The sequence below is a fragment of the Alternaria arborescens genome (assembly GCF_004154835.1).
Source record: "Alternaria arborescens strain FERA 675 chromosome Unknown contig_6, whole genome shotgun sequence".
NCBI classification, from domain to species: Eukaryota; Fungi; Ascomycota; class Dothideomycetes; order Pleosporales; family Pleosporaceae; genus Alternaria; species Alternaria arborescens.
The window spans coordinates 446,160-461,170 of NW_021167861.1; the positions used below are offsets into that span (position 1 = coordinate 446,160).

At 50.8% G+C, this 15,011-nt stretch overlaps 6 protein-coding genes across 6 annotated transcripts; 4 read left to right on the forward strand and 2 right to left on the reverse strand.

The window, feature by feature from the left end:
• Positions 1 to 199: 199 nt before the first annotated feature.
• Positions 200 to 1,092, reverse strand: AA0111_g3362 (hypothetical protein; the record flags this gene model as incomplete). The annotated part of the gene is made up of 2 exons (XM_028649238.1): positions 200 to 538; positions 592 to 1,092. The coding sequence occupies 2 exons, from the start codon at positions 1,090 to 1,092 to the stop codon at positions 200 to 202; spliced, it is 840 nt and encodes a 279-aa protein (XP_028508713.1).
• A 1,404-nt stretch (positions 1,093 to 2,496) lies between these two features.
• AA0111_g3363 (hypothetical protein) lies at positions 2,497 to 4,353 on the forward strand (the record flags this gene model as incomplete). The annotated part of the gene is made up of 3 exons (XM_028649239.1): positions 2,497 to 2,542; positions 2,605 to 3,974; positions 4,027 to 4,353. The coding sequence occupies 3 exons, from the start codon at positions 2,497 to 2,499 to the stop codon at positions 4,351 to 4,353; spliced, it is 1,743 nt and encodes a 580-aa protein (XP_028508890.1).
• Positions 4,354 to 5,828: 1,475 nt separating this feature from the next.
• On the forward strand, positions 5,829 to 7,987 carry AA0111_g3364 (hypothetical protein; the record flags this gene model as incomplete). The annotated part of the gene is made up of 3 exons (XM_028649240.1): positions 5,829 to 6,254; positions 6,302 to 6,768; positions 6,823 to 7,987. The coding sequence occupies 3 exons, from the start codon at positions 5,829 to 5,831 to the stop codon at positions 7,985 to 7,987; spliced, it is 2,058 nt and encodes a 685-aa protein (XP_028508718.1).
• Positions 7,988 to 8,540: 553 nt separating this feature from the next.
• AA0111_g3365 (hypothetical protein) lies at positions 8,541 to 10,571 on the forward strand (the record flags this gene model as incomplete). Its single annotated transcript, XM_028649241.1, has 1 exon — positions 8,541 to 10,571. One exon carries the CDS (start codon positions 8,541 to 8,543, stop codon positions 10,569 to 10,571), a length of 2,031 nt encoding a protein of 676 aa, XP_028508891.1.
• Positions 10,572 to 10,950: 379 nt separating this feature from the next.
• Positions 10,951 to 11,664, forward strand: AA0111_g3366 (hypothetical protein; the record flags this gene model as incomplete). The annotated part of the gene is made up of 1 exon (XM_028649242.1): positions 10,951 to 11,664. One exon carries the CDS (start codon positions 10,951 to 10,953, stop codon positions 11,662 to 11,664), a length of 714 nt encoding a protein of 237 aa, XP_028508716.1.
• Positions 11,665 to 11,847: 183 nt separating this feature from the next.
• AA0111_g3367 (putative glutamate carboxypeptidase) lies at positions 11,848 to 14,193 on the reverse strand (the record flags this gene model as incomplete). Its single annotated transcript, XM_028649243.1, has 5 exons — positions 11,848 to 13,313; positions 13,362 to 13,730; positions 13,805 to 13,864; positions 13,918 to 13,956; positions 14,004 to 14,193. The coding sequence occupies 5 exons, from the start codon at positions 14,191 to 14,193 to the stop codon at positions 11,848 to 11,850; spliced, it is 2,124 nt and encodes a 707-aa protein (XP_028508717.1).
• Positions 14,194 to 15,011: the final 818 nt, after the last annotated feature.

Genomic DNA, 15,011 nt, shown 5'->3' on the forward strand with positions numbered 1-15,011 from the left:
CGCTAGCCTCGTTTTCTCACGTAATTATCCAGACTACGCTTCATCACCGTAGTGGGATTGTAGAGTGAGTTGAGAGTAAGCAGTATTTGCGGATAACGCAGATGTAGATGCAGTGTGACTGAATTACCTCGTTGGGCTTATCCACACGTCACTAAACCCCATTCCACCACGACCCCATGATTTCAATAGATAAGCCAATCTAATCAGCACCCGGAACATCCCAGATCTTACCAAAGGGATCATGATGCGCATCCGTCTCACGGTTATACTCCAGACCCAAGCTCAGGAAATGAGCTACTTCTTCGCCATAAACCTTACTGACAAACGCATACATTCCATCGATGCCTGCCGACACACCGCTGGTCGAGATGATGTTGCCGTCTTCGACCCAACGTGCAGTGGGAACCCAAGTTACATTGGGACCCTGTTTCACAGCCCATTCCCAGGCCGCCTTGTTTGTTGTTGCTCTGCGGCCGTCGAGTATACCCGCGCGGGATAGGATTGTTGCGCCGGTGCAGACGGAGACTATATATTTGAGCTGTAGCATTGTTAGTTGGTGAAAACGGAAAGGTGAACGGGAAAAATAGATACCTTTGGATAAGTTTGCTTGACGAAATTGATCTCTTCAGTCATGTTCCTGCGGGTGCCACCACCGCCAGGGACGATGAGAACATCTATGTCACCCTTGTCTGTCGCAGGAGGCAAATGCATACCATCATGGCTCTGACGCCTGCTCTTCACAACGGCCATGTGGTTGCCTGCACTTTGTTCGCGGCTCGCCAGGTAATCCGGGAATGTTGTGGTAGGCATAATCTCCTGGCCAAAGCCTCCAGTCATCATGGCCGACGTGACGGGATCCATAGTTTTGCTGAGAACCGAGAATTTCGGCACGATAGTGGAGTTTTGGTAGTACATAAAGAGTGTGTTGAGGAGGTCCATAGGACCAAATATGTCGAGAGCTTGATAGTGTGGGAATACGACCAGTCCGAAGTGGGTAGGTAAGGTGGTGGTATTGGTAAATTCCGGTTGTTTCGGTCTCGCAAAAGTCGAACCGAAGGCCGCCAGAGCTGGAAGCAGGATAGAGTATCGCATGCTTGAAACGATATACACTGAGAGTGTGAAAGAAAGAAGATGGAATGGGAGAAATTCAAAATAAACAGTTGTTGAAGGGTAGTCGAATTAAAAGCTGACGCAAGGGGCCTTCAAACAAAGGTCACTGTGTATCTACGTCTCCGTGCGGACCTACTGACTATGTGCCCTTCCTGTGTAGGATCTTATCGACTTTATACAGTGGTGAACACTGTATGCCTGAAATCTCCGCAACGGAATCCAGAGTCAGCATTTTGGCATCACGGTAATCTAAGTCGTTTGATTGTATTGGTCCTAATGTGCTCATTAGCCCTGCATAGCAGTGACAGAGACGCACGAGACCCGTCAAGTGACTCGAAACAAACGGAAGCCGAAGCGATGGAGGCACGGGTGGATTAGTCGGTTGTGCGAAATCCTGCACGTCTGATGTCGAGAACGAACAAGACATCAGCGCGGGTCTGGCGTATGAGAAGGTTTGAGCGACTTCTGGAAACTTTAAGTGCTTAAATACACCGGGCTTAAGCGACTGACGATGATCCCGAGAGAGCTTGCCTCTACCGATGACTTTTGTGTCCTCAGACAGTGTTTGGTGTTCTCGTGCAGCGTTGGCGATGGGACGGGGCGTAATAGATTGAGGTTGAGGGGGTAATCCTTGGGGCAATTAAACAAGATTGTGGGGAAGCATGCTTAAGGCATATCGCAGTAAGCACAGGTTACTGGTCTGGGTAGTCATGTCTTGTGGTTGGTCGTTTTGCGCGTAGACAGATTATGGAGCGGCTATCGTACTGTAGCATGCATTCTTATTTTAGATATGGATGATATGGATCTGCACCAGAAGCCGTGAGTGGTTGTTGCGCTAATGATTTCTTTTGACAGTCGAGCTTTGACTGCCTTCGGCCCTCCGCGTCAGGCTTGACCAGCCTCCACTGGGACCTAGATAGTCGGCAATGCGATGTATCCGTGTCGCGCTCGCGTTTTCCAAGCTTTGTCTAGCCTGTTCGCATTATGCGAACATAGTTTGATGTTCATCGAGATGGAAAAGGACCATGACATCTGTGTTTGTAAAGCCATGGGGTAGGCCATTGGATGGTCGCAAACAGCACAACGTTCAGGGACCACACATGCTCAGGGAGGATTGAGCCATGGACGTCTTTCAAGTACGTGAATGAGGCAGTTGTTAGTCGAGTGCGCGATGGTGAGACAGCATCGAGATGTCGCGCCAAGCGAAGCGGGTTCCTGCGATAATGACGTATGTAGCTTGAGCCGCGCGTGATCCCAGCCTGAAATCTTCACAGCAAAGCGCATCCTTCAGCCTCCTGCATCCAAGAATTCCATCACCTGCGCATCGATGCACGTGAAAGCCTGCTGTGACAACTCGGCCTCACAGAGGTAGCACATTCGGCGACAATGCCTTCCAGTCGGCCAGCCCTCGATGCGCGCCGGTCAACGCTCCGTATGTAGCTTCGGTATGCGAGGTGCACTGGAGACATGCTAACTGTGTATATTGACACGTAGATTATACTACCTTCCCAACCATTCCCCCCAAATCCCGCGGTCGACCACCATCTGACTCCCCGTCCGGCCAAGATGGCAACCGTTCTGAAGATGGCAGCCACAACCACCACGAGTCGCCCCTGCCGACCAAGCAGCTGATCGTACTAGCTGTCATAGCTCTCGCCGAGCAAACAGCCCTCAACTCGATAAGCCCATATCTACCAGAGATGACAAAGTCGTTCCCCGAAGTCAAGGATGGACAGACAGGGCTATACGTCGGACTCATCGCATCCTCGTTTGCCTTGGCGCAGTTCACAACAAATTTCTTTTGGGGTTGGCTATCCGATAAGATCGGACGGAAGCCAGTCATCATCATGGGTACTTTCTTGACCATGTGTTGTTTCCTGGCTTTTGGTTTCTGCAGAGAACTCTGGCAGGCTATACTCGTCCAGGCTTTGATGGGCTTTGTCAACGGAAACAATGGCGTTGTGTCGACATGTTTGGGCGAGATTACGGACCGAAGCAACCAGTCACGCGCCTTTACCTACCTGCCCGTAATCTACGGTATTGGTGGCATAACAGGGCCCATCGTGGGAGGACTCTTGGTCCTGTACCAAAACCCCTTCAACAAGAGCCAGTCGAACCCATACCCGTACCTTCTTCCGAACCTCTTCTCGGCTCTCGTCCTCGCCATAGATCTGGTAGTGTGCATGCTCTTTCTAGAAGAGAGTTTGGAAGAAGCGAAGAACTTACCCCCTCTCGGAAAGAGATTGGGTAATTTGTTCTCATGGATGTGGCAGTTCACAAGCTCGACACGACCGACCTACGTACGACGCCTCTTGGGCAACCACAAAAACCACAATTCACAAGACGATACACAAGATGATGTAGATGAAGACGATGCTTCTGATGCCTCTGGAGAGTCTGCACCTACGCTCTTCCCACACAGCAGCGGCGACGAACTCACGCGGAAAGAGATTCTGAACCGGGATACCGTCCTGCTTCTCGTAACATATTTCATATTCCAGCTCGCAAACATCTCGTACAACTCTCTATATCCAATCTTTGCGGAAGAGCAGCCGCCTACTGGACGAGGCCTGAAGCCTGAAGCCGTCGGACTATCCTTGTCATTCGCTGGTGCAATAACAATACTATTCCAGATAGGTGTATTTGGCAGGCTCAGAGGCAAGCTCGGCAACAAGATGGCATACAGAATCAGCTTAGGACTGTTCATAGCAGCCTTCGGTCTCATGCCATGGGTAGGCTATAAAGAGAGCAAGGGTTACAAGGGTATCGGCTCGGGTGCTGGTTGGTTGTGGTTTGAGCTTGGCGTTGTGTTGGTAATCAAGACGATTGCAGGTGTCGGTGGTCTGACAGCTGCGCTCCTTATGGTAAGTTATCGTGTCGATTATGTAGTGACCTACAGATGCTGATTTTGTACAGATCACCAACTCTGCACCCAATCACAATGTGCTTGGTACGCTCAATGGCCTCGCTCAGACGCTCTCTGCCGCTGGTCGTGCGGCTGGTCCATTCCTATCAGGCTCGCTTTTCACGGCTGCTACTAAGTTGAAACCCAAAGGCGAAGCTTTGCCTTTTGGTATCTTCGCTGGTATCGCACTTATTGGGTTCCTTTTGAGCTTTGGAATCCGCGGCGAGGGACTGGAAGCTGAAGGATTCAGCGACGACGAAGACGAAGACGAAGAGGAAGATGAAGAAGAGGAGATTGGTGGGGGCGTGAACGAGCGTACAGGATTGATACGGAAGTAGGAGGTGCGCGAAACTCGGAATATATTGCAGCATATTTGCACGACTTAGACTCCTAGATCTTGACTATCAGCGCGGCGTTCATGTGGTGGGTCTAGAATATATTCATCTGGCTGAAGCGTCAGCCAATCATCACTTCGATATGAAACGTTCTCTGATCGCTTACTACCAAGGAGCTTGTTTCCTTAGCTCCGCCCTAAACACCGAAACCCACCTTCATGGTATACACTATTGCTTCGTTGGAAGATGTTTAAATCTTATCATTGTAGATGTCTTTCAAGGTCTGTTATGGCTAGGATACAATACAGGGGGAAAAGGCTCCTCCTGACAGTCTCGGTTTCCACAGCAGACAAATGAGAAGCCCTCCCGCAGCAAGGGAAAATGATGACCCGAGAGATTGTCTGGCCCTGATGGGAACTTGGCATTGTGATACTCACGAAACAGCTGCGGTAATCTTGCTCGCGGCTCCTCCCGTCCACAAATAGCTGGCCTTCATGTAATCACCTTAGGCGCGCTGTCAGAGAAGAGATGCGAGGAGCATGAGCATGCGCTTCCAGACCACCGGGTAATATCATGTATGACATGACTCGAAATTGCAAGCACATTTGGTGATGAGAGAGCAAGATCGGCAGAGAGAAGGGAGTGATATCTACGCAACGCCGACCGGGTGAGGGTCCATAGTCATGGAGAAGTGATTGTGATCCAGGTTGGTGCCTCAATAGGCGATGCTGAACGCCGAGCTGACCGCCTGCCGGCGGGCAATGCTGAGCTGTGAATGTTACTGCAGCACGTCTACCATGCACGCCAGGACGTTCCAATTCAATGCTGCGACAATGTCTTCGTGCTAGGATGAGGCTAGCTGGCGATGGCCCTCCGCCACAAACAAACAAGACGCTTGTCCCGCTAGCGGCCCGTCTACGGATCTCAGGGCTGAGCTGACTCCAACCTCCACGCCGTGTAATTCGACACGGAAGCCTGCCAAGCCTCACGTGCATGGGATGATTGGGTTCAGGCATGCTGCCGTCGTGAATCTCATCCTCTGTGCTTTCCCGATATACAACAGCGCTGTCAGCATTGCTGTGTTGGCGTACTACTGAGCCTGATCCGCAGCAGCTTGGTTCTCGAAGCTTCTTCCAGCTTAGCATCTTCTAGCTCTTCTGGGTGACTAGCTAGCAAGACCGTGTAACAAGCCCCGATGCAGTGCTATTGGCACTGTTGCTAGCGGCCTGGTGGAGATTCCGTGGGTGCTGGCCTGGGCTCACAGGCCTAAGATAGAATATGCGCCATAGCTCGCGGGGCTATCTCGTGTCGCGTGTAGCATGCGAAATGGGATTTGCATAAGAATCTCGGCAGGGCCGAATCGAGTTCGTGTTGTTGGTCTTGGTATGCTCCTGTCTATCATTGTTTAACCCTCTTAACTCCTTTTCTCGCCCGTTGTAGTCGTTTCATCGTTATTGACTACACAAGAGATTGGCAATATGGGCTGGAGTTTCCACGGCCACAAGCGAGATGTCGATGCGGAAAAGCATCTCAAACGGCTGCACAAGACAACACCGTTTATCGAATCCCCGCTAGTTGGTGCCGATCACGAAAACCTGGTCTTTTCTCAACGACATGAAGCGAATAGCGTGGAACTTTTCTTCGACTTGTTCTTCGTTGCTAATCTGGCAACCTTTACGGCCTATCACTCTATCACCGACATAGACTATTTACTGGCATACATCGGTTTCTTTGGCATATTATGGTCGTGTTGGTTTCAAATCACACTCCACGATGTTCGATTTGCGCGCGACTCGCTCTATGAGCGCGTGTGCAAGACAATCCAATTCATAGTTTTTGTTGGCCTGGCGCTGGTTGGAAGTCAGTTCAACCCAGCAAACGAGAAGGGCAAAGGGAACAACACAGTAAGTTTGATGCCCACATCTTGAATCATGTATACTGAATTATGCAGAATTTCCGTATCCTGTGTTATACACTAGTCATCAGCCGTGGTCTTCTTGCCATTCAATATCTTGTTGTCCTTTACTTCACTTGGAGAGCAAAGTATGGGAAGATCTACCTCCCACTTATGCTCATGTTCGCCATATATGCAGTCAGTATGGGTGCATTTGCCGCTATGACACCCGCATTCAAGAACGAGGCCGACCACAGCATGCGGCTCGTTTACATCGTCTGGTATATCGTCATGGTGCTCGAAGGCGTTGGAGTCATTCTTATATCGTGTATTTGGCGCATGATGAGCTTCAAAAAGACCCATCTGATGGAGCGCATGAGCTTGCTGACAATTATTGTTATTGGCGAGGGCGCAATTGGCGTTACCAAGACAGTGAGCAGGATGATGGGGAAGCATGGACTAGAAGTTGAAGGATGCTTTTTGATCATGTGCATCATCGTCGTTCTTGTGCTGATATGGGCTCTGTGAGTATACACAGATGGAAAAAGTCTGGGTTTCCATAACTAACGATACCCCAGTTACTTCGACAACTTTCCCCACGGACATTACGGAACCATCCGGCAACAAATATGGTCTTTGCTACACTTTCCTTTCCAACTTGCGATTGTTGGTGTTGTCGAAGGCTCTCAGCAAATTGCTTTAGCTCGGTACGTCGCCAGGAATACCGGAAAAGTCACCACCTCCATCCTTCAGTATTGCCAAGACGACCACCTTGACGGCCTGAAGCTACAAGACAAGCTACAGTACCTTTTGGAGTATTTCGAGTTAGACGGCAAGTTTGAAACCAAAAGCTATTATAATCAGGCTGAGTCGGCTATCTGGCTTGTCGGGAACGCCACAGGCATCTGCTCGCCGCAGAATACTACTCAGTATAACATGGGTGAAGACGACGAAGATGGTACCTGGCCTGAGGCGCTCAAGAACGTATCTCACCTCCTTACCAATGGTATGTACACTGGACTCGGTATGAAGATCCCAGTCGACAAACTCGAAGACTTTAGTCCCCTCAAGATTGGCCTTAAAGGATTCGAGCTTGTCTACCTCTACTACTGGTCGTCCTTCTGCCTGCTTCTTATCTGCCTGATCATATTCCTTTTCTTGATCCGCCGCCACAAGGCTGATCTATTCGACTTCACTTCCGTCATATCGCGCTTTCTTGCCCTTGGCGTTGGTGGTGCAATGTTGGCTCTGATGGCCGATACCAACCGGTTGCACAGGATGGTCGAATCACCATGGCTACTACCCATCTGCGTCATCATCCTATTCGTTATCCTGGTCATCGATAAGCTAAGCTCGATATATTGCAACTGGCAAGTTCAGAAGAGCGGAAAGCCATACGCTTTGGAATTTGAAGAGCATGGACACCACGGCCACGGACATAGTCCACACGGATCTGTGCAGGAGACGGGTGCGCTATACGGGCATGTGCCACGCGACGCGGGGTTGGAAGAGATGCGCAATACGGCACGGTGGAGCTCGCACCCCGAAGATCTGATGCCACTTACAGCTCAAAGCACCGAATACAAATCGCCGCATCAAAGCTACATTATGGAGCCTTTGACGAGCCCACCACTTGAGAGTCCCCCAGTGTCGGGACACGATCCGCTAGCCAATCAGGGATGTGTGGGTCATGCCCCAGCTGGATATGCTCCTGTGAGCACAGGACAGAACTTCGGCGCGTAGGTGATCGAGGAGTGTGGTATGGTCTGTAACTTTCGCAATATCTTATCATTTTAGCAAGCGTGGCGTTATTGTTTGGCAAGACGGCACTTGCCTTACCCGCACAGTATCCGAAGGCGGACACGGGACAAAGATGGGTATGATCATATGGCGTTATCTGTTACAGTAATAATGGAATATTGAGCGGCCAAGTCCGCATCTTCAATGAAATTCTTTCAACCCTTGCGTAACCCTAGTCACTATGTTTATTCACGACATCAGATCGACAAAACAAAATCAGCAGCGCAACGTCAGCGCCTCACAAAGATCGTCTACGTCGCAATCTTTTCTGAGCTTTCAGAAGGCGTCCTTCAAAAGAAATGGCACGTCACAGCGATACGAGTTTCGCAGTCGTTGCTGAGGTGGCACCAACCGTGTCGTATCGGCCCCCATTGTAGAGACCGGGCGGCCAACAAACTACAACAAAAACATCCAACTGTATGTGCCATTCTAGATTCTGATTAATCCCTGCTTAATGCCACAACCGGGCCGCCCCTGCCACTTACGGAGAACAGTCATGGCTGATAAGACCCCACTAATAGCAGCATTGCAGACTGAGCCTTCAACAACCCTCAAATCCGGGTTTCCAGTATATACATACATTTATCGTCGCTCCTACACATGTGGCCACGCTCCTGAACTCATCAAGGTTTCCAAATTGGCTAATCAGCAAGGAGTAGTACAAACGATCTTAAGACCAGAGCAGGTCGAGAAGGAGGGTGAAGTCCTCAGGTGGTTGAAGTTTAGGTTAGGGCGGTGCTGGGCGTGTGCAATCAGGTTGCGCGAACACCACGAAAGCATGCAAGGAAACGGGAAGGGGGGAGGTATGAGGCCGGTATCTGCTTATCAGGGAGAGGGAATACGTCTCGATTGGGCATTCCTCAGGGAAGCCAGGTCAGGCTTTGAGGCGGCGCTGAAGCAACTAGACCGCGTAAGCTGTTGTGGAGGAGAAAGACAAGAAGAAGAATGGCCATTGACGAGGGAGGTGGTTGGTGGCGACGACGATTCTATTCGGGTGGTGAATCTTCTAGATGGGCGCCTCAAGGTGGACTCGCCAGCGTCTTCACCTTCACCATTTTCTCACGATTCCAACGACCCATGGTCTCTTCGAGGAGGCGACGACGTCAGTGGCGGTTACGACATAGCGGACTGCTCACCCTATGCCGAAGGAATTCATCGTCAGCGAAAGGACTGTGCTTCCGAAGTCCGTCAGAATGCAGAGCCGAGTTGCAGCAAAGGCGTGCATAAACTAAGGCTAGCAGAAGGAAGAAAAGAATACCTCCAAGGCGTTTATCTCGAGGCTCCACGAACACCAATAGCGTTCACTTTGGGACCACGCAGCGATCTAGACTGCATCAGCTTCTTGTATCTGCTACGCAATAATAAGCTAAGCTTCGACGACATTGCGGAGCTCGTATCACGATATTCGCTTGACAATAGCGACCCCATTCTGAACGATATTGCGCAACAAAGCCTCCCGGTTGACCATCAGTCGAACATACGTGATAGTACTTTGGAGTCGTCCACAGGTCAACCGGGAGTTGTCGAGTGGGACTGTTCTTCTGATCAGGTAGACAGCCAGGCGTCAACATTGAGAAGTGATAACAGTTGTTGCACAATTGGAGACCCAAGCTGCGGAGAAGAAGACCAGAACTTGAACGACAGGGAGCCATGTTATCATGAGCCAGCTCAGGCGCAGAATGCTGAGGGACACGGAAAGACTGGCAAAGTCGAAGGGCAAGCCATCAGCATGGAGAACGCTGGGGACTTGGGTCAGTCTCATCATGACGGCTACAGCGACGAGCCGAGTGCAGCCCAGTCATGCTTCTCTTCTGATTCATCGGTTGATTCCATCGAATTCTCAAAACCAGGAGTCGAAGTTACAGCCAACAGAACAAAGCCAGCTGCACTATCCTGGTGGAAGCCCAGAAAGAAGTACCACGGAATCCATGAAGCCACCAGGGCTGCAAGCATTCCAGATTTCCAAGAGTATCCAGTAGGGCTCTGGAAAAGGATAAGCAAAAAGACGTCAGACCGCATGCTTAATAAGAATACAGAGGGTGAGACGGACCGGAAGCTGCAAGCAAGATTGTCCAAGATGGAAGAATCGTCTTTGCGGGCTTCTCGCATGAAAGAGGGTTCTGCCCACCGCGGCAGCCACTGTCCTCAGACACACAGAAAGCAGACCACTCCCCCGATTGTCCAGTCAGATGTCTCTACCTCGCCCCACATGCTCAGCGCAACGAGAACCCTCAAAAGCCCTTGCGCAAGCCAGAGTATGACGAGCAACACCACCAAGTCCCAAAGAGGTAACCACAACAGCCCTGCTTGCATTAGCGAATCAAGATGTTCCATCAGCACCCACTTCACCAGAGGTGTCACCCCGCATGGTATCAACCCTGTGCACCGGCCCTACAGACCTAGTCCTTTGAAGCACTTCACTCGAGTCACACTGTTAGATGTGAACAAAGGACTTCCGCCTCTTCCACCTGAAGCGCGGCGACTCGCACACCAGGCATCGAAGGGGATTGCATCCGAAAAGCGATAAATGAGTATATAGATGAAATGATAGGAGTATTGGATGTTGACCTTGATAGAATCGCTCTTCGTTCCGTGTTCTTGCTTTCTTGTGGTGAATTACATTTTCCTGACCTCGGCGATATCGGAAATCGTAGCTCGTGGCTCGGATTTATGCTAACCAGATTCCCGAGCTGGCTGAAGACTCATCCACCCCTCCACGACGCGCTCTCCAATAACGCAATATGACACTATCAGGCAGATGTATGCAAGACGCGTATACAATACGATGTGGATGACTCCGCGCATGTAGTCGTGTCTATAAAGACGCGTTGACACGCGCTTTCAAGGCGTATAGCTAACCAAGAACTAACCTCTTTAACTCTTCATATTTCAAGCTGTAGTTCGCAATGGCGCCCCCAGGCTCATCCCACGAAAAAGACGCCCGATGGACAGCAGTAGATACCTACTCGTTCTCTCACCTACATCCGTCTACCGAAACATCGCCCTCTCCATCATCTCTTCAACAAGCCCTCGATGCTTCTCAAAAAGCCGGTTTACCTGACATCGCTGTCTCACCCTCCCAAGGCAAATACCTCCAGCTCACCGCCCGCCTCGCACGTGCAAAGAACATCCTCGAAGTAGGCACGTTGGGTGGGTACAGTACCATCTGGCTTGCGACATCTAGTCCGGGCGTCCAAGTAACGTCGCTAGAAATTGATAGTCACCACGCCGACGTTGCACGAGCGAATATAAAAAATGCCGGGTTGGAAGACAAGGTCGAGGTCAAACTCGGGGCTGGTATGGATGTCCTGCCACAACTTGTACAGGAAGTCAAGGAGGGGAAGAGGGCGCAGTTCGATCTCGTCTTCATCGATGCGGATAAGGAGAATAACTGGAATTATGTGGACTTGGCGCTGCATATGTGCGTTTCAGGTGCATGTGTCATCGTGGATAATGTGGTGAGGAAAGGTCAATTGGCGGAGGAGACGGATGATCCAAGGGTTGCGGGTGCGAGGAGGGTAGTGGAGAACGTGGGCAAGGATGAGAGATTGGACGGTGTGGTATTGCAGACGGTTGGCGAGAAATCTTATGACGGCTTCTTGTTTGCTGTTGTGAAATGAGCGGAGAGAATGTTGTTCAGCTTTGGAAGAACGAAACGCGAGGAATCCTGCAGCATACATTATCATTATTCTTTCTACTACTGACCACATATCTCTTCTTCACCAAGTTCGTCAGTGGGCTGTCTCCCCCACCCTCTGCTACTACTCAAATGATCGTAACGACGTTTTCTTTTCCTTGAGTCTTTACGTCTTCAAGATACTAGCAGCGACCAAGATCGCAGAGCTAGTCTTCTGCACCCACTCCTGCGCCAAGTCTGCATCTTGATCGAATGTGATACTCTCAGTAATACCAGGAAAGGTGACCGGAGCATATCCAGTATCACGTCCAGGAGCGAAGATTGTATGCTGATAAAACTCCCTTGTGGGCAAGCCACCCTGCGAGGTAAAGCCTCTGGAGAAATCGCGTGCCTTGTGGTTCTGCACGGTGATAAGCTCAGTGTCATTCGCAGCAACAGCTTGATCTCTCAACGTGACAAACTCCTGGGCCGAGGTTTCGAACTGGGCGATTGCAGCAGTAAGGTTCGTAAGGTCAACAGTGAAGTTGCTACCGCTGATTTCCGTCTCGAGATCTTCAAGGTACGTGTTGAATTCAGAGACGTAGTCTGCTGGCTCAAGGGGCACGACAGGGTCGGATACCATGTGGTACAAGAGCAGAGTAAGAAACTGTCCCATGGCCTTGTGGGTGATGAAGCCAGGGTCACCAAAGGTAGCCATCCAGTGGTACGAATCGTAGTTGCTGTGGTAGGGATAGACCGGGTCGTTTGGACCTCCGCCAGCTCCCATATCGATGGATGCAATACCACGGTGGAGGAAGGCGGTGTAGTCACTTCCACTACCCAGAACACCGACCTCGCCGCTCTCGTGCGACCAGACGTCGTACATGGTAAGGCTAGTGTCGTTTCGGTAAGGGTAAACGATCTTCTTCATCAAATTCGTAGCAACAGCGTGGAGGTCTGGAGTTGCGGAAACGTCTGGGATGGGCCCGCTGACCGCGACGTCAATGTTGAGGTAGGACACTGCGGCGTTCTTGAGCCAGGGGATGTACTCTTCCATCCACTCCGTGCTTCCAACGAGGCCATACTCCTCGGCGTCCCAACTGCAGAGGACAATTGTTCGCAAGGGCTTCCAACCTGTCTCAGCGAGGGCGCCAAATGCCTTGGCCAACTCAATGAGCACGGCAGATCCAGAGTTAGGATCGGCAGCACCGCCAACAATCCAAGCATCACGATGGTTGCCCACAATGACGACTTCATCCTCGAGCGTACCATTGATGATACCAACGGCGTTCCAGATTGTGCCATATGTGTCGTTCATCACATTACTCATCGATAGAGATGCGCCAGATCCCTCGCCTGTGAAGTAACCGACTCCGGGAATGGCCCCAACCCAGTTTGTTCTGTTGACTGCAGTGCCGTTGGTTCCAAAGCCGTTGAGCGCCTGAAGTAGAGGCTGAGCTTCAATCCAAGAAATAGGTAATGATGGAATCTGTGGAGTGATTTCGGTGCGATCTGCGCGTGGTGAGTCTGGCTTGGAGACGTAACCAGGAGTAGTCGGGTCTCCTGGATAAGTAGACAAGAACTGGACGGATCCACGTTGGACGGTTGAAGGGTTCCTCGCACCACCATAAGGGTAGGGGGCCACTCCCTTTGCTAAGAGCTGTTAGTGAAAAAGTCTGGTAGAAGATCTACTGAGCCCACCTTCTGTCATGTTCCCATCATCGCCAGGGTCACTGAAAATCACAGCACCGATCATACCATGGTCCTGAGCATTCTTGACCTTGAGGCCACGGAATGGGCCACCGTACTTTGCCAGCGCAATCTTGCCCTCAAGATCGACACCAAGCGCTGCGAGGCGGTCAAAGTCAACTTGCTGGCCTCGTCCGACGTAAACGTATTCTGCAGATGCGTTGCCGGTGAAACTGTAGCCGTGGAAGACTGGAACGCTATTGGGATAGCTCGTTGTCTCGTCCTCTGCCAGTACATCTTCCATAAGGGTAGGAGTGTAAGTGCTACCATTGGAATATGTGAGCTGCAGCGAGTTCGATACAGGGTAGTTAAGGAAGACATCTGAGTCATATCAGCACTTATCTGCGTCATTTTCGGAATAGATGTTTATGGAGTTGCAGATAGTAGTAACGTACAGTACTCGTCGAGCCTTGAGGTGAATCCGTATTCGGACCATTTGTCGGCAGTCCACTGGGCTGCACTAATGATTAGTCTTCTGCTCTATCGCTTGAGAACGATCTTTGGTTACCCATCGACTCATTCTGGCCAGCCAAATGTTGGCCATGAGCTACGTTTGGTTAGTTTACTTGTTTTGGCAAGTTTGGTGAAGCATACTGTAGTAGTATGACCATTCAGATATTGACACGGAGTCAAATGAGTTTAGCAATATCTCTTCATCGGGTGTCAAGGCTGGAGGGAAAACGGATTGCCGCTTGACATGCTTATGTGGGTGATGTAGAAATGCACGTTCACGCTGGCAGGCTTGTGCGCCAATAGCAGCGAGTGCCAAAAGAGTTGCCTTCATATTGACTGACAAATGCACACTTCACAGAGGCAGAAGGGTACCGCAGAATGGTACGATGCATGGTACCTTTTATACTTGCAAGCAGCTCGCTCGAGGTTCGGTTCGATAACGTCAATCTTTCCACCTAGAGGGTAGTTGCTCCTACCGAGGGCAATTGAGCCTGCCGAATTCCCTGCTCCTACGTTCCATCGTATTGTGACATGGGGTAACTGTAGCTGGATGCAAGCACTGCGTAACGACGAGGTATACAGGTAATTCGCTAACGCACTCGGGAAGGTGAATGAGATAGAGACGCGGGGCGGAACATTAACGTGCTTGGCAGAGGAAGATGACGATATACGTAGTGGGGTAGCTTCTGGAATGAGGAAGAGAGTATGCAGAGATGTGCGTATCTTCTGCGGTCAAAATCTGACGGTCAGATAGCCGGTCGGAAAGTCGCGCATGCCGACGCTGCTGTCCCGTGCACGTCGCCAGAGACTGACCCGAAAGCCGTCCGAAGAAAAGCAAGCGTAGTGGAAAGTGTGAGCTGATGGTGTAGACGGCACAGAGCACAAGATGGCCGGTTGAAGTTGATTGCGGGGGAGTGCGGAGAGAATTGCCTTGTTCCGCGACGCGCTTGGCAAGGTAGGAATCGCGAAGACTGATGCATGGAGGCAATAGCTGAAGACACGGGGAGTTTTGCTAGCTATATAGCATTGTCGTCCATCAAGGTGCCGTCTCAAGGCGACAAGGCACAGTTGTCGCGAGAACTTGGGTGTCGAATCCGAAACGGATCTACAGCTAATGTGCTTTTGGCTTAGTAACATGCGGGTGAACGA